We start from the raw sequence: 23,465 nt of genomic DNA, 5'->3' as shown, positions 1-23,465 counted from the left end.
GTTAGTCCAGGGAAGTCAAACTTTGCCCCATGATGCGTCAGCTCCAACCTGCCGCGGCTCCTATGTATAATTGTATATAAATTGCATCACAGCCATGGAGGAAGTCAGAAAAGATCACCAGCAGTTCGATCGAGAGCCATCTCTTTGCTCATCCCATAGGTGATTCCTGAATAGTAATCTTGTTCTTCTCTTGAATGGTGGTTCGTCTTCTTCTGACATACTTATTCTTACTTGGTGTTGATGCAGCAGCTGAAAACTGAGAGGGAAAGTAGATGGAGCAGGAAGGGAACAATATGGTACCTTAATTAGCATTTACACTTTTCCTTTGCTTCTTGGAGTGTTTTTAAAAATATTTTAATCGTTGAAATCCTTTACCCCAAGACTGATCTGCAGTTTAATACCTAAGCTGTTGCAGTTAAAGCATGTAAGAACATTGCTCTTTTGAGAGTATATGGTCTTCTGACTTGGAATTTCTATGTTTGTTGTTCATGATCTAAGTCATGTCAATTTTATAAGCTTTAGCTTCGTTGGCTACATCTTTTCTTTACCTTACAATTTTCTAAGCTTTAGGATCTAACTCAGGCTGGCATGCAGGCACACAATATCCCTGCAGGGGATGATGATGAAACAGATCCGACTGTGAGTTTACTTCAAATTCAGTCAGCAGTGAGAAAATACATTTTCTTTTCAGACAGAAAGCATTGTTTATTTTGTTTCTTGCTGCAGCGATACTTTGAAAATAGGGTCAGGATGCTTGATTCACTTAGAACCGAAGGCATGGACCCATATCCTCACAAGTTTGAGGTCGGGATCTCCATAGCAGACTATGTAGCTAAGTACAACAGCTTGGGTGCTGGTGAACATTTGTCAGCTGTCACAGAAAGCTTAGCTGGTATTGTTTCCATGTAAAAACAACTGTACTTAGCACTGTCAACGTCTTATGCTCCCTGAAATGATTTGTTTGTGCCTGCAAGGGAGGGTCATGAGCAAGAGAGTTTCCTCATCCAAGCTCTTCTTTTATGATATCTATGGCGATGGCGTGAAGGTTCAAGTCATGGCTGGGGCCAGGTACCAATTGCACTGGCTGGATCAAGATACTGAAATGAGCATATGTGCTGCCAACTTTTTTTGTTAACATTATATATCATTTTTCTTACAACTTTGTCTTGTGTTGCCAAAATTCATGAAGTGATTTCTGTTCTCTTGTCTCTATGCTAGCTCCTCAGAGGTGTCTGAAATAGAATTCTCCAAATATCACAGTGTTGTGAAGCGGGGTGATGTGGTTGGTATAATTGGATACCCAGGTCAGTAGGCTTGTGTACTCATCTAATATAGCAGTTAACAAATGAGGATTATATTCTGAAGTCTTCCCTGCGATTGCATGATGTTAGATTTTGTCTTCCCTAGGATATCAAAACTATATTTCTATTACTGCAGGGTTTTTTTCTAGAATAAATTACTGCAAGTTTGAATTGACTGAAAATACTGATGTTGTATCTTGCGTGGTGGCAAGTAGTAAAGTATGTGAATAGGAAAATTTTGGAAGCTTTTATCTGATTTCTGGATTTGCCTCAAGTATTTTTGGTAAAAAAGACAACGTTTGGTGAATGTATTGGTTGTACAAATGTACTGAATAGTGAGATTACATAAAGGCTTGGCATCTAATCATATCTCCTGCTTCATTCATTAGATTCTTATTACATCCATCAGATATATTTTGTTCGCTTGATTTTTTTTACCTGATTTTGTTCACTTGATTGATATCTATGATTGACAAATCTGAATAAGTTTGTGTCTATTTTCCTTTTTAACCACAAACTTGGTACAATGCTTGTTCATTGAGCAATTTTTATTGGCGTAGTAACACTTTGTTTTACATGCATACCAGGTAGGAGTAGCAGGGGTGAACTTAGCATATTTGCTAAAAGTTTAGTATTGCTCTCTCCATGCCTCCATATGTTACCCAACCAGAGAACTGCGCGTTGCCCTGCTATTGGTGGAAAGGTGAGATGGAATGATAAACAGATATAAGTTCTTGATCCGTTATATCTTAATTCATGCTGTTTTACATCATGTGACAGTCCATGTTAAAAAATATTACTTCTGAAATTGCTCCCATACTTCTCCAAAAGTTGTGATGCATGACATGAATATAACGTCAGTTGAGTGTCTGATTTGCACCGTTAATAACTGTGCATGCATGGAATTTATGTTACTTTCTTTTTGGGAAAGTACCGTTCCATCATGCCACATCATTCGCTAGAATTTAAAATTATTTATGTGAACAATTTGGATATACATTTCATGATTTGTACATTCTATGATTGCACTCAGCAAGTGAGTATCATTAGTCGTACAAGTTCATCTGTAAAATTGATGGATTACACTTTACACCTTTGTATCAAAAGATGTTATATCTGTTTTCACAGACAGCAAGAGCAAGAGGAACTGGTGATTGCTGGGTTCCAGGAATGGAAAGGAACATTGAAGCTTATGTTTTAAGGGATCAGGTTAGTGTACTACATACCTGCAATAGTGATTCCATGATCCACTGACTCCCAAAAATCAGCTGAGATGACAATTTAACATTCAAACCACACTCTCTACAAGCATCTTATAAACCTGATATAGCACATTACAATAATGCTTTCATTGGTTGAGTGGTGGACATTATACACATACTTTCATGTCATCAGTTACTGGGATACAGACTATGAAGTTAAGCTTAATCCTTATGCCAATTACAATATTGCTTTTCCCTGCCAAAAAAGACTAGAATGCTTCAATTTACTTTATCTTACTATGCCGTTTCTTTAAATTTTGTTTGAACCGCTTTTTTTGGCCACTCAAGAGTTTATGTATGTTTTATAAAACGTTGACTAGTTGTAATTGTACTGTACTAATTTCCTCAGTTCCAACGCTTTATCATCTATTGCTAGGAAACTCGTTACCGCCAGAGATATCTTGACCTCATGGTAAATCATCAAGTGAGGCATATCTTCAGGACACGGTCCAGGGTCATTTCATTTATCAGAAAGTTCCTTGATGGACACAATTTTTTGGAGGTGGGCCTTGAAAGATGATTTATTTCCAAAAAAAGATGATTTATTTCCTTCGAAGCAATTCTTTCAAAGAAATTATTATTTTGTTTGGTTATATGGTTTCCCCATTTTTGCCATTCTCTAGGTTGAGACTCCAATGATGAACTTGATCCCTGGGGGAGCATCTGCGAAACCTTTTGTTACACATCACAATGAACTAAACATGGATCTGTACATGAGAGTTGCTCCTGAGCTCCATCTGAAGCAGTTAGTGGTGGGTGGCTTGGACCGTGTTTATGAGATAGGAAAGCAATTCAGGAATGAAGGGATAGATTTAACTCACAATCCTGAATTTACGACATGCGAATTCTATATGGCTTATGCAGACTACAACGACCTGATGGAGCTTACTGAAACCATGCTGTCGAGTAAGTATTTATTTTAATCATGCATAAGTTTGGCTCATTTTTACAGGCCAGACAGCCAGACAGACCATGCCAAGTGTTAGCTGTTGTACTTAGGCTAGCAAGTACGGATTATGCATTGGCATATGTCAAGTCTGTTCTATGTATTTATACAGCTTGGCCTAAGTTTTTTGCACATTTGATTGCACTCATGGGGCCCAAAAACGATCGCATGAAATGTTTGAAAGTCTTAGTTGTAACTTCCATGAAATGTTTGTACATGTAAGATTTAATAACTATTGCAGGTATGGTGATGGAGCTGACAGGCAGTACTAAGATAAGATATCATGCCCATGGAGCTGATAATCCTCCCATAGAGATCGATTTTGCACCTCCTTACAGGTACTAAATATGGCTGCTGAACCTGTAAAATATGTGTTGATATCATCTTTCTTTTCGATCTGTTTGCTCACTTTGGTATTTCGGTTATTTGGTACTTCTATGTCTTTGTAGAAGGATAGACATGATGCAGGAACTGAAATCTATTGCCGGGCTTGACATCCCAGTAGATTTATCGAGCAACGAGGCCAACCAATACCTAGCAGCAACGTGCACGAAGCATGGAGTCAAATGCTCACCGCCTCAAACAACAGCACGACTGCTTGACAAGGTTTTGTTCCCATCTCTTGGATCCCTCGTACATTGGCCTTTTTTTGTGGAAACTTATATTACTCTTGAGTTCTGACCATAAGTTGATTGACATATGCTTCTTAGTCTCAGGAGTACTCTACATCCAATTGATATGGTTCTTTTTTGCTTATATCACATACCATGTAATTTGTATTTTTTTTCTAGTAACTGGGAATTTGTGATAATTATTCAGCTAAATATTGCATAATGTGTATTGAGTTGCCAGTTTCTTTCACTGTCAGCTTGTTGGGCATTTTCTGGAGACCACATGTGTGAACCCAACTTTTATCATTAACCATCCGGAGATAATGAGCCCACTGGCCAAGTGGCACAGATCTGAGTTAGGACTCACAGAAAGGTTTGAGTTATTCATCAACAAGCATGAGGTAATCCTGTTATTCTGCTAAACCATGTGCCCATGCCTGAATGTTGCACATTTTGCCCTAATTTGCAAAGCGTAATTTGGCTCTTTCTTCGTAACCTGACAGGTTTGCAATGCTTACACTGAGTTGAATGATCCACTGGTGCAAAGGCAGCGATTTGAAGAGCAGCTGAAGGTATGTAAAACCGAAACTTTGTTGAAACTGCAGAGTTACATTTGTGCAGCCACATGCATTATCTCAAAAAGGTTGTCTGCCATCCTGTGAAACCCTGCCCCTTCAGAATCGGCAATCAGGAGATGACGAAGCGATGGCGCTCGACGAGGCATTCTGCACCTCTCTCGAGTATGGTTTGCCACCAACGGGCGGTTGGGGGTTGGGGATTGATCGGATCACAATGCTGCTGACAGACTCACAGAACATCAAGGTTTCTGCCTCCCCTCTCTCTGTATTTCTGTTATTTCCACAGTACCACAGTTCTCTGCTTGGCAAATGGCAATCTCTGACTTTCTGATGGAACCATGCACTCCCTTGCGTGAAATTTCAGGAAGTTCTTCTGTTCCCGACAATGAAACCCCAGTACCTCCTGGGTAGTAGAATTGTACAAAGCTGTCGTATTTCGATTGAACAAGGGTGAAAAGAAAGAAGAAAGCCTGAGTAGGATTTTTTGGCTGCTTGGTACTTGGGGTTTTGCGCGTCCCCCTTAGAACGTTGCCTCCCTGTAAATATTTTATTGCTCTATTCTTAATGAAAAGTCAATGCTCCTGCTCGTTTCTCAAAAGAAAAAGGAAAATACAATTCCATATCTGTGTGGGTGTCCCCATACTATTGCAACTTTCCAAAGTGCTCTGAGATACACGAGACACGGAGCACTCCTTCCGTTCCAAAATGTACTGTGTATAACTTTTGTTGGTTTTCAAATTTTCTAAAGTTTGACAATCTTATGTAACAAAAAACATCAACATATATGGTGTCAAATGAAAATCCATTGTGAAATATATTTTCACAATATTTTGGTTTGACAACTCATCTCGATAATATGATGTGACAGGCTATCGCAGCAATTGAGACACCTACAAGAATAAAGATGCAACATTTCCCCCCTCGGATAATACAACAGTAAATTGTGAAAAACAACGTAATACAACAACACTTCATGTCTGTTTTTCAGGTGATTGCGTTTACTATTTTGTCCTTGTTAAATAATAACAAGCCGTACATATCAAAAACGTGGTCTTAACCTTTTGATGGGAGCTCTTTCTCCAATCAGCAGGCACGCTGCTGAAATTGGTCAGCATTGGAGTACATATACATGATACACCCAGCCGTTGAGCAGTACAGCAACGGCGTCAGTGCTCATTGGCAAATCCTTTGACCAAATATCTCTGCGCAGTGGGCAGCGATAGTTTGATAATGCTGAAGTCTTATGAGTTCCATATTGGGCAACAGGCACGCTACGAATTTGATCGATAGGTGCAGCCGTGCAGGACAGGCAGAGCAGGGCGTACGACATAGATGGCGATCGATACATGTGACAGGGAGTCGGGACACGACTTTTAGCCTGCCAGCAAAAAGGGAGAACTCAGTCTTCAAACTTTTGGATGAGATATCTGCTATCCGTACTCTCTGGTGTATCGACTGAATTCTTTGCATAAGTTATATGTGTACCACTGTTCATTCCTGATTGAAAAATAAACCCGGATTATTGGTCAGAATATTATATCCCAAAAATTCAACCAAAATGGTGGAGGTGCACCATGGCTCACGTGTTATGGGCTGGCTGAGGTGGTTTCAGAAATGGCATTCGGGTATCCATTACATCACTCTCACGGTGAGAATCTCAAACTAAAAAATCGAAGAGGGGGAGGAGCCAAGGGTCGTTCTTATCAATGTCAATCCAAGAAGCTACTTTGAGCCACATCTTAACCTGAGCCGAAGAGAACCCTGACTGCTTAGACCTGCCTGACTGCTGGTGCTGATGGTAAGGCTTGAACTTCTTGAAAACTAGTCGCTGAGTAGATTAACTTCCCTCCCGATGACTCCTCTTCTGATCGAGGAGCTCAGGTCCATCTTGTGCTCACAATGCCCCCTTGTTTTACATCTTATTTAGCAGGACATCTGGGCTCTTTAGAGAAAGCAGGCCAAGTCTCTGCTCGTGCCTGTAATCTAGATGAAGATCATTGTGTGCGGGTGGGGCTCTGGAGCGCGAGCGACCAGAGTAGCCATGAACAAGATGAAGATGCCACTGGCACTACTCTCGTTTCTTCTGCTCGCCGTCGCCTCCACCATTCCGGCGGCGGCTGGAATCCTCGCCGACGCCCCTTCTGCTGCCTCGACGGCGTACGGCCCTGACGACTTCAACATGCACGCTGTCGCGACAGCGCTCGGTGCCGACAGGGCTCTTGGCTGGCGCAACGATTCTTCGGCGTGCCGGGATGGCTGGACCGGAATCACCTGCGGCGAAGGCGGCAAGGTGATCGCGATCCGTGCGCGGAACGCCGGCCTCAACGGCACTCTGCCGACCGAAGTCACCCTTCTCTTCGCGCTGCAAGTGCTCGATCTCCGGGACAACGGCCTCACCGGCGCGCTTCCTGATGCCGTCTTCCTCGAGCTGACGAACCTGCACATCGACAACAACTTGTTCACTTCTGTGCCAGCAGATTTCTTATCTACCGCGAGGTCCCTGCAGGGGTTCAGTATCAGCAACAATACACAGCTACAGCCATGGGAGCTGCTGCATGACGCTCATCGACTCACCAAGCTTCGACATTTCATCGCCAACAACGCAGGAGTCTCCGGAACACTTTCGGGCTTCCTCGGCAACAGAAGCGTGTTCCCTGAGCTCAGCATTCTCAGCCTGGCGCACAATCTGCTCACTGGTCATGTGCCGGCAACGTTCTACAGCCGAACGTTGCATCGGCTCGACTTGAGCAGCAACGATCTGTCCGGCCCCATTGATTTCATCGCAAATCTTCTGGGACTTGAAGAGCTTCTCCTTGACCACAACAGCTTCACTGGTCCCATGCCGGATCTCAGTGGACTTTGGAAGCTGCAGGTGGTCGACGTGGCGCACAACCGGCTCACCGGAGTTGTGCCGGCGTCGCTGACCGATCTTGGACTGCTCAACTCGGTGTCCCTGACGGGCAATCTCTTCCAGGGTCCGCTTCCTGAGTTGGCAAGCTCGGTGCACAGCGACATCACTAATGCGGCCTTCAACGGGAGCTTCTGCCGGACGGAGCACGGCCCATGTGATCCCCTCGTCGACGCCTTCATTGCAATAGCCGGTGGATTTCAATACCCGGAGGCTCTTGCGGCGAGCTGGAAGGGGAACCACCCGTGCGCCGGGTGGCTCGGGGTCAATTGTGACGATGGTGGTGTGATCACCGAGGTAAACCTTTGCCGCCTTGGGCTCAACGGCACCCTTCACCCGGCCTTTGGCACCCTCAAGACGATCCAAGCCCTTCTTCTCGCCGGCAACAATATCAGTGGTGCGGTACCACAGTCCATCGCCGAGCTGCCGCTTCTCCGCTTCCAAGATGTGTCAGATAACTCCCTCGAGGGCAGCATGCCGAGGTTCCACAGCGGCGTCTCGATCTGGGCTCAAGGTAACCCAAACCTTACCGTCCCAGCAGCCAGTTGCACCCCCTGCATCTACTCTGACACTGTACGAGGTTTCCTTGTGGCAGCCGCTCTCACCGTTATCGTTGCTCTAATTTCAGTTAATTAGCTGTTAGCAACTTTGTCGTCGATGGCTTAACTCAGACTGCGTAGGAGTAGTAGTAACTAGCTGAGCACTTGTCAGTTTAGTGTTTGGCAAATTTGAATTTGAGTTGAGAAATTGAGATGTTAAGTATGAGAAAGTTTGAATGATTTGAATTATATTGCTTGAAACAAGTGATTGTGCATATTTATTTTAGATGGAAGTGAACATTGTCTCAAAGAATGGAGAGCAAAGACCACGGTAAAACTTATTACTAAGAATTTTCAGTTATGCGGAGTCACGGTTGATCAAAACTTAGTACTCCCTCCGTCCAACAAAGGATGTCTTGACTTTGATTAAATTTGAATGCATTTATACAGTAAGTCATGTCTAGATACATCCAAATTTTGATAAACTTGAGACATCTTTTATTGGACGGAGTGAGTACTCTTGAAGCAACGAGGTGAACCTAGAAGAATTCATTCATTCATAAAGGAGACAAATATTTTGTTATCAGGACCGAAGTGCATCTTTGAGAAGCCTATTATTCCTGTTCTAATTGCTTCGCTAGAAAGACAAATATTTTGTTAGAATACAAGTGAGTAGAACAAAACCAAAGAAATGAGTCAATATTAAGAATTATTTTGCTTGATATGATGTTTCTCCTTGTGGCCATCAAAACAAATCAGCCAACAAATTCAAATCTCAAGACCATTTCAAGGAACTTAATATCAAGGACAATAACATACAAGTATACAACCAAGTTAAGTGATCATGCATGCCGACAACCCTCAGTTCATACAATCTAGGCAATAATTCTGGAACATTCTAAAATGACGTAGTTCATATAATTCAGTGAACGATCAAATTAACATAACCATTTGATATAGCTCAACAAAGAAAACAGGGCACCTCAGCAATGAAGAGTTTGATCATCAGAAATAGACATTTTAAAGCTTTGTAATTGTCTGTCGATAAAATATCTGAAAAACATTATTCATTCCTTAGTTCATCTGTAGTTCCGCCATCACCAATTTTGTGTGTGTCGTAGAACCAAACCATGTCACTTCATGCCCCACAAATGGAAAACACCATATTCATGTGGTAGAATGAAGATCAAAAGGTAGTACATCTATTCTATATGTCGCCAAAGACTAAACTGTAAACTAAGATGAAATATTCACATACAGACAAAGACTCATATACCTTGACCATTCTATGAAAAATCTTCAAGTCTTAGTATCCATAAATAAATAAATGTAACTAATTGAAGAAGAGAACTCTATACATTACTTCAGTCTGCTTGCTTTGTCATTCATGCGCTAATCAAGGTTATGAGTTCCCACACGCTCCCCACATTTGTCCCCTCACTCTCCAGTAACAACGGCACTAGTCTCTTTTCACCAGGCCATAGCTCTCAAATTCTCATCAGCCTATTCCAGTAGGCAAATCGACAAAGTTTTGCGTCTGCCGCTTTCCTTAGTTGGAAACTTAATTGTGTTGGTTCAATATTGGTATATTTACATTTAGATTAGTCCTTTGTGTACTCTCAATGCCAGATGAAAACAATAACAGTAAATTATCCAAAAGTAATGGAGGCATGCAAACAATCACATTTATGTCAATCAGCGAATAAAAAGTTCTTATAACCAAAACCACCGAGCTTGAGAACCAAGCATAATTTTTTTTTCTCGAACACGCCGAGCGACGTGTCATTTTCATTAAGAAGAAAGCGCAAGAAGCGCAGATACAAACAAGGGGCAAAGGCGAGACCTAACAGGCCTCAAAAGAAGTAAGAAGAGGAAGAAAAAAAGGCCTCCCCAAGGATATCTTCAGCAAGACGAGCAGCCACCGGCCGAGTGCCCTCGAAGATGCAATCGTTCCGGAGCCTCCAGATGTGCCAGAGGGAGAGATTGATGAACGACCGAACTGCCTTGACCTTGCCTCGAAGTCGCAGCGCGCAACCAAGCATAATTTGGGTGGTCAGCCAGCGAGGTATGCTGGCAGCCCACCAAAATTCGATCCTCAAAGGTCGCACTCTGGTGTCTCACTTTTTAAAAATTATATGTCTATATACTGTCAGTTTAACTTTAAAAAAAACAGAGAGCTCAATATTTAACTGTGACATCAAGGAAGGCAGCTGAATGCAATGGATCACAGAAAATGAAAAAGGGTGTTACCATATGATATATGGTCAAAGGATGCATGTATCTGTAGACAGTATAGAAAAAAAATAGAGCTAGAAGTAAATCACAGCAGGAGAAGTTAACCTTTCTGGAATCCATTTGCAACAACTATGTAACCCGGGGTATCGCAACAATCTTAAAGACTCCTGCCTAAGCTCCAAGAATTAGGCAAGAAACCTAGATACATGTGAGAACAAATGACGAAAAGAGAAAGTAATGAACTAAAATAACCAGCATCCAGGAAAAGAAGGAAAGCAAACGCACACCAAATAGCAAACCGAACCAAGGCAAAGCGGCCTCGGTGATCATCCTTCGTGGCCTTGATGACTTCTAGGCTGTTTGCTTGGGTTCTTTTTAGGAGACTTGGGATCTATTTGTTTGGTCTTCCTAGCTTGGATTTGTTTGATTGGGATCTTTTTGTTTGGTCTTCCTAGCTTGGATTTCTTTAATTGGGCTCTGTTTGTTTGGTCTTTTAAGCAAATTGCCAAAGTCTGAAAATGATAAGATGTTCACTGAGGGCCCTATTCAACTCAAAGCCTTGGATCAACAAGGTTAGACGGTTTCTAAAATCGCCAACCATCGTAAAACTTTTATAACTATTTTTATTTATCAATTGACTTACTCTTAGAAGCTCCCTATATAAAAAGGAGAACCTCCTATAAATAATTAGAGCTCTTGTACGGTGATTGGCGAGTACTTTTCATTACTTCTCAGTACTCCCGCTGGAATTAATTTAAGCCGTTGATTATCTGGTTACCGGTTACCTACGCGATCAATTCCAAAATCTCAACCTGTCTCCTTCCCCGACCCAACCCGCTCGACCCCCTCCCTCTTTGCGTTGCCCGTGCGCGGCCTCCCACCTCGCGCCGCCGCCGCCGCCTCCTCCCGTCTACCCGGCGAGCCGCCACCCCCCTGCTCTCCTCGCGCCGCCGCCGCCTACTGCTCCCCTCGCGCCGCCTCCGCCCTTGCAGCCGCCTCCGCGTGGTCCCCTCGCGCCGCCGCCACGCACTCTGCCCGCGCCACCGCCCGCGTCGTCGCGTGCCTTCCCCCTGGCCGGATCCATGCCGCCGCCTACCTCCCCCGACCGGATCCGGTCCGCCGCCGACCACCCCGTTCGGACCTTGTCGAGCCTCGCCTCGCGCCGCACTGGCCGCCGCCGGCGCCCGAGGTAAATTTTTTTCCTTTTTCTTTTTTTCGTGCAAAATTTAAATTTCAAAAAAGTAACGGAACCAACCTGTTTTCCTAAGGAAGAACATCAGATAATGTCAGTGTATATACAAGACATGCTTGATATCTTGTTTATTTTTTTGTTGCGGGTGGACATGCTTGATATCTTCAATCATTTATACGGAGTATATGGCTTTATAAACGTGGCATATGAAAGTCTGCAAGACTTGAGAGTTGAAAGAAAACTAACTGATTTGTAGTTAATTTGTATAAACATGGTAAGGATATTAGTGTATAAACGTGGCATATGGATCAATACATGTCTATGCTGCAGACCATCTTGCATATGGAAATAGATTGTTTTGTAGTTAATTTGTATATTGATGTTCGTCAACTGATACATGTGTGCCAATATTTTCAGCTCTGACTAGAAAAGAAAATATTTCAAGTGGTACTTCGTGAGGCCTGTGATGGTGAAAAGATCCTACATAAAAAACTAGCTTCATTCGTATTTTCAATTTGTGTGGAGCTCATTTCGATGGAGATGGTGATGTAACAGTTACTGCTACTAATAGTTGTATGCAGTTTTGTACCCCCTTAAGATATTTCTGAATTGTCTTTAGCACATGGCGTGTGGTAAGAATTTTTTTAATTTGCTGCATCCATCGCACTGCTGATATGCAGAATAAATTTTGTTGTTTGTTCCTTCCTTTTATCCATGTAAACTAGTGTACTGAGTTCTCTTGTATGCATTTCATGTCTGCGTTACCTGGCTATAGATATCATCAGCGGAGCAATGCCCCTTCAGGTGCTTCATTAAACAGATGTCTGCCGTAGTTTGTGTCAGTGGTAGATAAAGCTTCCTGTAATATGGATGGCAACTTTTGTTGTGAACGTTTCCATTTTTGTACTGATGTATATAACAGTAGAGGAATCATGTACTACTCAAATTGCTAAAGAAGCTTTATTATCTGTTTCTCTAGAGTTCACTCTGAAAATAGCCCATAAAAGCAAACACATGAAGTGAAGCAATTACTTCCGATCTTACTGTGATAACGCTACATATTTTGGGAAAACAAAAGCTGAAGTAAATGTCACTAAGGATAGAGGCCCGAGGTATTGCAGTAGTCCAAAACACAGATCGTGCTATATAGCCATGTCCTCGTCGCCTCTGCTAAAAGTCAATGCCTTGTTATGAGAGTTCGATGCAGGTTGCTCCCTCCGTGGCGATGATCCATGTCCGTGCGTGTGCCCTTCGCCCCATCTATCGATTGGTGAGCATGGCCGCCCGTTGCTGCGACGGCGCGGATCTGGTCAACCGGCCCGGTCGGCGGCGGCGGCGCGCGGGGAGAGGGAGGAGAAGAGGAGCTGTTGGCTTGCGGGCGGACGCCAGCTTGCCGATGCGGACGAACTAGGGCGCGCGGCTGGCAATCTTGGGGCACCGCCGGAAGGACGAGCGGCGAGCGCGACGGACGGAGGAGCTGGGGCGCGGCGCGGGACGGGGGAGGCCGGGGTTGGGCCCGGAGGCAGGGCGCGCCGCCGGGACGGGGGAGGCCTAGGGTGGGGGCGACGGTGGGGCAAGCGGGCGGTCGTGGGACGGGCCGGGGGTTGGGGCGGAGTTGGGGCGCGCCGGCGGGAAGGGGGAGGCTAGGGGTGGGCGGAGCTGCAGCGGCCATGGGAGACGAGGGTGGAGACTGGCATCAAGAGAGACGAGGGTGGAGACTGGTGTGAGAGACTGGGAGAGGAAGGGGACCGGAGCTAGTTGGATGTGTGCACCGCGAACGGCATGGAGTGCTCGCACACAAAATAAATCAGACGATTTTTAATTCCTTTTAGTTATAAAATAAATCTCTAATTTTGGTACTTTCCAGTACTTTTATTTCAGTACTTTCCAGTACTTATTATTGCTCCATCGTTGGATCAATTAGGTTGGACGGTCCCTAAATTCGCCAACCATCGTAAAAGTTGTAAAATAATTAACATTTGTCAAATCTTTAATTTTTTTATTAAATTCATTTTTTTACCTTGTAGTTTGGTTTCTTTCCATTTACTCCCTTTAGTGAAAATTGTGCCAAATTTTACCCAATTTTATTTTTTCTTCCCGTTCATGCCTTTGACGTGGCTGAAATTACCGTGTGCTTCATGGCGCTGACCTGACCCCGAGCAGGTCTGTGCAATCCATGGCATTGGTGCACCGTGCACGACAAGCAGCGACACCAACATCTAGGAGATCGACCTGGCCAACGCACTGAGCGTGATTAAACCCGGTAAAAAGACATCGCTCCCCTCGACAGCGCGTCAGTCGACTCTGTTCCAAGGACTTGCTTGTATCGAATCTCTCAAACAGTTTGGGCGTTGTTTCATGCACGCAGATGTGAAACGGTTCCATGATGTGATTCTATTTCTAACAACGAATTGTGAGATCAGAATTATCTTCTTCTTGAAAATAAAATGCAATACAATAACAATACGTTATGTTTATTTACAGCAGTCTAGAGAGCCAACTGAAATTACATCCTCTTTTTCTCTCGGACCTCAAAAGCAAATCTGAAGCTGACTTAAACATCATAAATTTTCAATTCTACGTTGCAATTTGTTTAAAAAGGGAACAAATTTCAATAAACAAGGTAAGGAGAGAAAAATCCTGCTAAATGCGGTAATTTGTGTCAAAAAAACCAAACGGGGGTTAAAAAAAAGGTAGAACACATCCTATATACTCCGTATTTCCTATGTTTTGGAAGGGACGAAGCCTGTGTTTTGAAACGACAAATGGATTTCTCCTTCTCAAAACTTCAATAACTCTGTGTCCAGATAAATTAAAGATCACAATATAGGAAAGACCTTCTATTTTCTTCGTGGCTAGAGAATTGTAAGATTCGTCCATGCAGATATGCTGCGTTCCCTAAAGAAAAGGTCTTACATATGCATGTTGTGCGCCAACGATAGATGCGGAGAAGAAAAATAAAAGAGGACCTTTTCCCTTTTATCAATTATTATTACGGAGCGATGACCTACGGGCAGCTGTTGCCGACTTTGGGGTTTCCGGCAACGTTGACCGCAACAGCGGGAGGAAACTTAACCGGACCACAGAGCTTGTTGTCGGCGGCATCAAACACCTTGAGATTGACAAGTCCGGAGACGTCCGGCAGCGGCCCGTAGAATCCATTGCCAGCAACGCGGATCTCCACGAGGCTCGTCATGCCGCTGACGAAATCCAGCCGACCACTGAGCTTACCGACGCCATCATCAATCTGCCCGCTGATGTCGAGGAACTTGATGCCGCTGTCCTTTCCGAAGTAGGGGCTCACACCAAACGTGAGCTGATTCCTCGCCACCGAGAGGCTCTCGAGGGCCGGGAAAAGGGTCTTGTTGCCGAAGTAGATCGGGAGCTCGCCGTAGATGGTGAAGTTGTTGGCCGAGAAGCTCCTGAGGCCTGGGCAGGCGGGCGCTTCCGTCATGTCCCCCATGACAACCGCGTTGTCGTCGAGGACCACGGTCTCCAGCGCAGGGAAGCCGCGGAAGAAAAAGTCTGGCATTTTGGAGAAGGAGTTGGCGCGGAGGTCGAGTGCCGTCAGATGCTTGAGCGGGATTGGGACGGTGGGGAGCTCGTCGCCGAGCTTGTTGAAGCTGAGGTCGAGCTCCGTCAGGAACTCGAGCATGCTGAGTTCGTTGCCAGGGAGACTGCCGTCGAGGCCAGCGCGGCTGGCGACGATGGAGGTGACGTGGCTCAGGTCGTCGTTGTTGCAGCGGACGCCCACCCAGGTGCCGTCGCACGGGTCGGCCGACTTGACGCCCCAGCCGAGGGACGTGGCCGCGCCGGTCGACTTGGCGAGAGCCTGCATGGCAACGACATCCTTGGGATCCGTGGCCGCGCCGGCCGGGCGGCTGACGCCGAGCATCACGACCAACAAGATCACGGCTATCGACATGGTATCGAAACTCTGAATTTTGCTAGGTATATCGACTATCGGAAGATCAGGATCGCCGACCTCGTTTATATATATCTTCTTACGTACCGCATATGCAGTGTTATTATGGCAAGTACTGCAACCAAATCGGGTAATTCCATATATCCTGCATGAAGTAATTAACGAAACGTTGTATAGACGAGACCCTTACTGTATACTCTCGTACTCCTACTTATTAAGGTAAATATATGATAGACATCTTTCCTCTTTTTTTTGTAGGGATGAAACACATCTTTCCTTCTTTTTTTGAGGGGTGAAACACATTAATTAACGAAACGTTGCTTATCCTTTCCAACAATTAAAGCAGCAAGGCCATCACCATGTACTGTACTACTAGAATCTTTTTGAAGCTTACCGACCATAAATGCATCCTTCCTACTCCATGAGCGTCTTGGGACTAAACACCTGTCTCCAATCTCCACTTGTTTTTCACGGCCAATCATATTCGTGTTTCAGAGCATGCAGTACATATATCATTTCTCTGTGGCTCTGTGCACTTTGCCTCGTGGCAGCAAATACACAACAGGCTGTTCGCTAGTAGTATACACATGAACACCGGTGCCCTGTGTCCCTCCCTGGTAATTAAGCAACGGTGAAGGCGGCAGCAGCAGCAGCATCATGTGGAAGCCACGGGAGCCGAAGGCGGAGGGACGACGTAGGGAGTGGCACAGAGCATGAGTGGGTTCTTCCTGCGGACGCCAAGCCCCATGGACTCCTCCATGTCCACCTCCTCCACGCCGGGTGGCAGCGTCCAATCAAAGTGGTACATGAGCTGAAACAGCGTGAGCTCCATCCCGGCGAGCCCGTAGTTGTACCCTGGGCACATCCTCCTTCCGGCCCCGAACGGCGTGAACTCGAAGTGGAGCCCGTGGAAATCCACGGCGCCGTCGGCCTCGAACCTCTCCGGCGCGAACTCCTCGGGTTCCTTCCAGTACCTGGGGTCCCTCGAGATGGCCCACGCGTTCACCACCATCCTCGACTTTGCCGGCACCACGTAGCCGCCGAGCTCCGTCGTCTCGATGCTCTCCCTCGGCACCAGCAGCGGCGCCGCCGGGTGCAGCCGGATCGCCTCCTTCATCACGTGCTTCAGGTACCGAACGCTGTTGCTCCGGAGCTCCGTCTCGCTGATGCTCTCCTTCCCGTGGAACGCGCGCCGGACCTCGCCCTGCAGCTTCCTCATCACCCGCGGTGTCCGCATGATCTCCGACATGGCCCACTCCGTCGACGACCCGGACGTCCCCGTGCCACCCGCGAACATATCCTGCGCGCGTGCCATCAAACAAATCGATTATACTAAAATCCGAAGAATTTTCAAAATGTGCACTGCTTGCTTATTACGTACCAGTACGACGGCTTTGATGGTGTTGTCCGTGACGGGGAAGCCCCAGGGGTTATCGCCCTTCTGCAAAGTGAGCATCACATCCACGACGTTCTCGTCAACAAGGTCCTTGCCGGCAGCGACCCTCTCGGAGCGCACCTTCCTCCTGCCCTCGATGATGTCCACGAGTATATCATCAAACGTGCCATGGATCTCCCGGAGCTTCCGCTTCATCCCGGTGGCCTCGCCGAGCACCTCCCTGAGGCTGGGGAACAGGTCGGGCACGTTGAACCCGCTGGACAGGCCCACGACACGCTTGATGGCGTGCTGGAACACGGGCATGTCGGGCCTCACTTCCCCGAACGCCGACCGGGAGATGGTCCGGCTGCTGATGTCGTACACCATCTTGGTCACGTCCACCGGCTCCCCGCCGGCGGCACGGACGAGCTCCAGCTGCCTCTGGACCTCCTCCTCCCGGATGAACTGGAACTGGAGGACGCGCTTGGGGCTGAGGATCTCGTGGATGCAGAGCTTGCGGATCTTGCGCCAGTAGTCGCTGGTGGGGGCGAAGATGATGTCCGTCCAGCCGTAGCCGCAGATGCCGCCCACCAGGAGCCTGGGCCGGTTCGCGAAGTTTGGGTCCTGCACCTTGAGCACCTCCCGGGCCAGGTCCCGCGAGGTGACGACGACCAGCGGCATCGGCCCGATCTTGAGCGTCATGATGGGCCCGTGGGCCGACGCCAGGTCCCGGAGCCTGCGGTGCACCAGGGTGTTCACCAAGTGGTGCACGCTCCCGATGATCGGGAACGTGCGCGGGCCCGGCGGCAGCCGGCGGGTCGACCCGGGCTTGAAGAAGTAGATCATGGACACCGCCAGGAGGGCCAGGAGGATGGCGTTGTACGTCGAGTCGTCCATGGCCGGCGACGTAGTGCTAGACCCTGGAGACGATCAGGATCTCTTTGTTGATTGGCTTATACAATACTGATCTTACTAGCAGTGTCGATTACCAGCAGCTATTTATAGCGGCGATCGGATAGAGACGAGCAAGTGCGTCCAGAGGAACGTGCAAAGATTGACTTCCTAATCGTGATTCTTTGGTCCGAACGTACGATTCCGTTGAACCCAACGGGAGATTGTATAACCGTAGCACAAGGCTTGCAATTTCCAATTAATGGTCATTTAATTTTCTCTGTCAGTTTTGTCTCGGCGAGGCGACGCGTGCATGGCGCGACCATGCATGCGAGCAAAGATAACTCTCATCCGGCCGCCGGGGTCATAAACTAGGCTAGCTCGGCCACGTGGCCGGCCGCGACGAGTGGAAGCCATTGTACGTTAGTTTCTCAGACTTGACGAGACGTGAACACGTGCATGGGCCTTAACGAAATGTAGTTTTTTACGAACTACTGTACCCTGCGTCGATGCATGGATCAGTTTGTCACATCCATTGTTCTCGATCGATCGGAAATTACTATGTCTCGAGGAGGAGAAAAACTACCGTGTAAATTTTACAAGTGGATTGGCAGCTGGCGCTGGTAGTGACGGTGGTTATTCTGTCAACGTAAGCCGATGCCAGAGTGACGGGGTTGCATGCATCAACCTGTAAAAACAGGAGTGCCATATCCCAGTTTGAAAAAATAATGCTAGTTTCCCAAATTGATTCCAGGTGTCCAGCTAGATATATCCAAAATCGGTCTTATCCCAGGTAAACGCTGATGTGTGCATAGCTAGCTAGTATGTTGCTTGGAGACTGGGTGTTCACGGCAAGGCCGGGATAGAACAATTTTCAACCAGATTTTGTTTTCGATTGTAGATAACCATATTGGTTGCCGTTGAGGGAATTCACATGTTACCAACTCCCTCCGTCCTGAAACAAGTCACGTGGATTTGTATAAAAATCTATATAGTCACGTGAGAATACTATAAATAGCAGCTCTGAATATAATTGTAAATGAAGACACTCTTAGCATGTACGTACATGAAAGTTTGCTCAATGCAACCAAGCTGTGTTTCAGACTGTCATGGCACGGTAATCTTGATCAGTGTGCCTGGCAAGGCTCAAGTTTGTAAATAAATTGTTCTCAATGAACAAATTACTTTACCTGTATAGTACTATTTGTGTCCCCATTTGGTCACACGCGTTTTAATAGTATGAATCATGTTATCAAGAAACAAAGGTAAAATGCACTGGCTGTCCCTTAGTCAAGTATTTATCTACTTTCAGTTACCAGGATAACAAGAGTAACATTCCTGAGAAAGAAAAGGATCCTCGCATTAGATGGGCATAACCGGCAAGGGTAAAATACCCAGGTGCAAAGCATCTGAGAGCGACAAAACCCTGAAACGGCTAACCCTGAAAAGGGTAAACATAATTTGCAACAGTTCTCAAATCCAGACGTATATGCGATTACATAGTGACAGAACCCAGATACAATTGGGAGGATGGTTCAGCCTCCAGCGAAATGACCACCAACAGGGCCAACTACCTCAGGCAGTTATTGCGGCGGTTGTAGCTTCAGATGGATTGCCACTCATGCTTTCGCTCCTCCCATAGTCCCTGGCACCATCCTTGTCCAGTCTTGATCCAGAAATTCTTTGCGACACGACCAATCGGAGTTTGTTCTCCTTGATGCACTTGTCAACAAGACAACAAGGTCCACCGCTTCCTCGACAGTCATATCAGGACGATACAACTTGTTCATCAGTCATAAACAGAAGTACGCTGTAGTCGATATAATAATTCTATAATACATTGATGCACCAACATCTGCATCAAACCCAGCAAGTATGCTGTTTACAGAGTAGGGACTCTTCACAAATGAAAGAAGAATGCAAAGCTAAAGTAGCTAAAACATGCGGAACAACAATGACAAGGACAGATAAAAAAATCAGAGAAGAATTAAGCAAAGATGTGCCAAATTAAAAAAAATGCTGCTTTAAGTTTCAATCAAGCTCTTAAATATTACTCCCTCCGATTCTAAATTCTTGTCTCAAATTTGCCTAAATATAGATGTATCTATTCTTAAAAGGTGTCTACATACGTGTAATATTTCGACAACAATTTAGAATCGGAGGGAGTAGTAATCTTAGTCAGAAACTAAGGCAAAAGGGAATGGTGATATGGAGTACCGACGGCAAAACAGGGTATTAAGCTACAAATGGAATAACCAGGTAGTTTAATTCAAATCCGCAGTAAATATCAGTAGGATTTTATCTGTAAGTTACAACCCAGATTTGTCTGTTTCTTGTAATTTGTAAACCTCCGACTATGAACCGATCAACAAAACAGGAAAATAAACAGAGCCCCATACTCTGTTTCCATGCAGTGAATGTAGTCTGATAATTATGCGCTAGTGCAGGTTACAGAATTGCAATATACCTCCCCACATTGCTGAGTTTGCATGTATGATCCTCACCAGTTGAATCAACACGTCAATGAATTAATATACTGGCATCTTTAAACATTTTCAGTTTCATCTTGATATATCACGAACAATTTTTAATGTAATCTGAACATATATATAGGGCCCGTTCTTTCCGGCTTCCTGGACTGGCTTCTCCGAGAAGCTGCACTCCCCCAGCTTCCTAGAGAAGCCGCCACCTAAATTTGATAGGCTGCCAAATCAGTTTGGCCTAAACTAATTTGGAAACCTAGCTAACTCTGAAATGTGGTTTCTCCAGAAAGTTAGGTGAGGGCAGCTTTTAGGAGAAATCGGTCCTAAAAGCCAAAAAGAACGCAGCCATAGTGAAACAACAGTAAGCTGGCAAAAATATGTTGACAAACAAGCAAACATGGGCCACTGTAATCTTTGAAATGTACATATCAATATTCATACATCACATGAAGTAGTCAACATGAAAAGCAAAGAAAATCCTTAAGGTGTCACATCTTTCTAGATGGTGCATCGTATGGTAAATGATCACACTAATAGGCATACCTAGGTGCACAGAACATTATGATGTAAAGTTGTTTCATGAACCTAATGATGGAAACGAACGTGCAATTACATGAATTGGTGAACACCGTCCTCCGAAACTAAAGCTGCAGAATATAGTTGAGATATCCCGTTTAATATGTAAAATAAGTCCTGCTTAGCTTTTACCACTAAAAAGAGCAAAGAAACATCCAATCACTATTAGCAAAACCAACACATTCGAGAAGGCAAGTAAAACGCAGGGCTCATTTTGTTTGAAGTGAATATGGGATTGTGATAGGATAGCAGTTGTCAACCTAAGGAATCGTCTTGCCTTGTTCCATTGCGAAAAAACAGAGCTTGGATTTAGTGTTCAGTTTTCTCAAAAAACACAGGAAATCAACAATATTGCTAAGGAATCACTTTGCTTCATCGTGCACACGGAATGCATCTATAGTGAACTTTCCTACGTAATTCTCAGTTCTTTGATTTTCCTAGAGAAAAACTCCAAACTGAACGAGCCCTGTTGGTGGTCAAAGCTGGACCAAACAGTCGTCCTTGGGTCAACTCAAATTGGGTTGAAATTGAAAACTGGCGCAAAAGAAAAAAAAATACAAAGCAAGATACACTATGTGCAAACAACGAGTGTCAACTCAGGTGTTACAAAAACTGAAGATGAAGATAGTACTAATTACCAAACACGAGAAAAAGGTCCTCGTTTCAAGTTTATTACGAGTATTACTGCTTAATACGAACTAGTAGCTGACACGGAATATATAGGACATAGTACTAAACTTACACCGGAAAAAACCATGCCGGAAACCGCCGGCTATCCCATTTTAGCTTTGCCCTCAGCATCGCTGACTCTGGCATCAACGGGATGATCATCTTGTCTACCACGCTGTACACACCGGAGTCGCAAAGGGGGTTTGGATACCCGAGCACGAAGTAGATGCAATCTCTTCGAGCTCCATCACCTTCACTAGCACGGACAGACTTGGAGCACGCTGTGCCCAGGAAGAGCGCCCGGCCGTCGAGACTGTCGGCCTTCTTCCACCGGCCAAGACGGGGACCGTCACTGAGGTCCGCCTTGAACACCTCGAAGCAAATAGTTTCTCCGCCGAAACATCTCCTCACCATCAGCAGCTTGCCATTGGATTCCACTAGATATCGCTGGACCTTCTCGGGTCCGGCATGGATGTTGTCCAAGAGATCTTGTCGATACATATCTGGTAGATTAGGTGGCCATATCCATGAGGTGTATTGCGGTTTCACTTCGGGTTCCATGCCTGGTGGCGTCGGCTTGTCGAGGCAGCCATTGCTGAGATCAATGGCGACAAGCTCTTCGTACATAGAGAGGCGCGTATATCTTGTCTTGAAAGAAGGCGATGTCGAGGATGGTGGGCATCTCCCGCATCACAACGCACGAGTTGATCTCCCCGGCGGGTCGGCACGTCGAAATAAAGACTCTGGATTTAGAGTTGTCACTGGCTAGAACGGCCACAAGGACAAGGGGGTGATGGCTCGGGCTGGATGCCACCAAGGACATCACCACCTTCCTGATCTCCATATTCATAAACGGCCTGTGCCCCAACTTGTCGTCGCAGGGATTTACCTCGTGAGACTCCAGGAGAGCGGCCAGCTCGGGGAGAGGCGTCGCGGCGCCGGACGATCCGTTGACCACGCTGCATCGCCCGTCGTTGTGGTGGAGGAAGAACATACTCTCGCCGGCGCTGTAGCAAGGGCCGTCGTCGTCGTTTGGAATACGCAGACCCTCTTCTTGTTGGCGATGTCCAGGACGTAAGCGTCAGGGAGGGCGATACAGGGGAGCTGCGGGGGGGCGCGGGCTGGAGCTTGGCGCCCGAGCGCCATGGGCGGCATACGGCGCGGCGCTGGACGCGGTCGGCGAGGGAGAGGACGTCGCCCAGCAGATCCGGCGGCAGGCCCGTCCATGCGGACTGGAATCTAGGTTTCCTCTCACGCAACTTGGGTACTAGATGGATTCGAGTTTGGACTCTGTAATTAGCATGTGCCGTGGGTTTATGGGTTATTATTGGGTTGTTAGCATATCCCATGGTCTTTGTGATCAAAATAGATCGTGCTCAGTGGGTCGTCCCAAAATATTTCAAATATACAATATTTTATTTTTACCATAAATCAATAGTTTCAAGTTTAATAAAATTTATATTTGTTGTTGTTTTTGACAATAATTAGAGTAAGGGGTGCCAATGCTCGATGGCACAAGTGCGGTATAAAAGTTGGGCGTGTACGCCGGCCTTATAGCGAAGATCGTCATATACTTGGACAAGTTGACACGTCGATATTTTTTTAATAGGTTCGGTCGACCCTGTGGGTGCGACTTAATCTATGTTAGGAAAGGCTTCGAGGGGGTTGTTAACCAAGGGATTGGGCCAAGCGGATCTTCCCAAGACACCTTTTAGCGAGAGATTCATCAAGGCCGCCTCGTACTCGGACCGAACGCGTCTTTCCAAGTATAGAGGTTAAGATACCCTCGGAACTCTAACCCAACCCCTTCTCCTTCGAGCCCGTGCCAACCAAGGTTAATTCGGAGCCTTGAAACTAAAGTCCCCTAGAAGGCTTCCTCGAGGCTGATCGACTTTCAGTCGAGAGCGACGCGCAAGAACGAACCTTAGAGGGAGCACTCTAGTCCTCTCCCCTTGAGTTTATTCAAGTGAGAGT

At 46.0% G+C, this 23,465-nt stretch overlaps 3 protein-coding genes across 4 annotated transcripts; 2 read left to right on the top strand and 1 right to left on the bottom strand.

The window, feature by feature from the left end:
• Positions 1-3: 3 nt before the first annotated feature.
• LOC100844722 (lysine--tRNA ligase) lies at positions 4-5,358 on the top strand. Of its 2 annotated transcripts, none has more exons than XM_003559503.4 (16): positions 4-159; positions 247-296; positions 595-639; positions 727-892; positions 975-1,068; positions 1,219-1,304; positions 1,889-2,004; positions 2,430-2,510; positions 2,940-3,065; positions 3,187-3,469; positions 3,751-3,847; positions 3,959-4,115; positions 4,378-4,521; positions 4,624-4,692; positions 4,799-4,942; positions 5,063-5,358. In XM_003559503.4, exons 2-16 carry the CDS (start codon positions 273-275, stop codon positions 5,150-5,152), a joined length of 1,722 nt encoding a protein of 573 aa, XP_003559551.2. In that variant the 5' UTR covers positions 4-159; positions 247-272; the 3' UTR covers positions 5,153-5,358. The 2 variants fall into 2 exon arrangements, with proteins under 2 accessions (XP_003559551.2, XP_014751944.1); XM_014896458.2 differs by having other exon boundaries at positions 19-159; positions 250-296.
• A 1,381-nt stretch (positions 5,359-6,739) lies between these two features.
• On the top strand, positions 6,740-8,242 carry LOC100844416 (receptor protein kinase TMK1). Its single transcript, XM_003559502.1, has one exon. It carries the CDS (start codon positions 6,740-6,742, stop codon positions 8,240-8,242), a length of 1,503 nt encoding a protein of 500 aa, XP_003559550.1.
• A 7,592-nt stretch (positions 8,243-15,834) lies between these two features.
• On the bottom strand, positions 15,835-17,825 carry LOC100844122 (premnaspirodiene oxygenase). The gene is made up of 2 exons (XM_003559501.3): positions 16,879-17,825; positions 15,835-16,797 (listed from the first exon to the last, which is right to left on the bottom strand). The coding sequence occupies exons 1-2, from the start codon at positions 17,767-17,769 to the stop codon at positions 16,153-16,155; spliced, it is 1,536 nt and encodes a 511-aa protein (XP_003559549.1). The 5' UTR covers positions 17,770-17,825; the 3' UTR covers positions 15,835-16,152.
• Between the last annotated feature and the right edge of the window lie 5,640 nt (positions 17,826-23,465).

Source organism: Brachypodium distachyon, chromosome 1 (genome assembly GCF_000005505.3).
Source record: "Brachypodium distachyon strain Bd21 chromosome 1, Brachypodium_distachyon_v3.0, whole genome shotgun sequence".
NCBI lineage: Eukaryota > Viridiplantae > Streptophyta > Magnoliopsida > Poales > Poaceae > Brachypodium > Brachypodium distachyon.
The sequence above is the reverse complement of the archived record's forward strand: the minus strand, read 5'-3'. Positions and strand labels throughout refer to the sequence as shown.

Coding starts and splice junctions, on each gene's coding strand:
- LOC100844722 (XM_003559503.4), top strand. CDS start 273: ATGGAGCAGGAAGGGAACAATATG. Junction 1,305..1,888: donor TGGTATAATTGGATACCCAG/GTCAGTAGGCTT, acceptor CATGCATACCAG/GTAGGAGTAGCAGGGGTGAA. Junction 4,522..4,623: donor TATTCATCAACAAGCATGAG/GTAATCCTGTTA, acceptor GTAACCTGACAG/GTTTGCAATGCTTACACTGA.
- LOC100844416 (XM_003559502.1), top strand. CDS start 6,740: ATGAACAAGATGAAGATGCCACTGGCACTACTCTCGTTTCTTCTGCTC.
- LOC100844122 (XM_003559501.3), bottom strand. CDS start 17,769: ATGGACGACTCGACGTACAACGCCATCCTCCTGGCCCTCCTGGCGGTG. Junction 16,798..16,878: donor CCATCAAAGCCGTCGTACTG/GTACGTAATAAG, acceptor GCACGCGCGCAG/GATATGTTCGCGGGTGGCAC.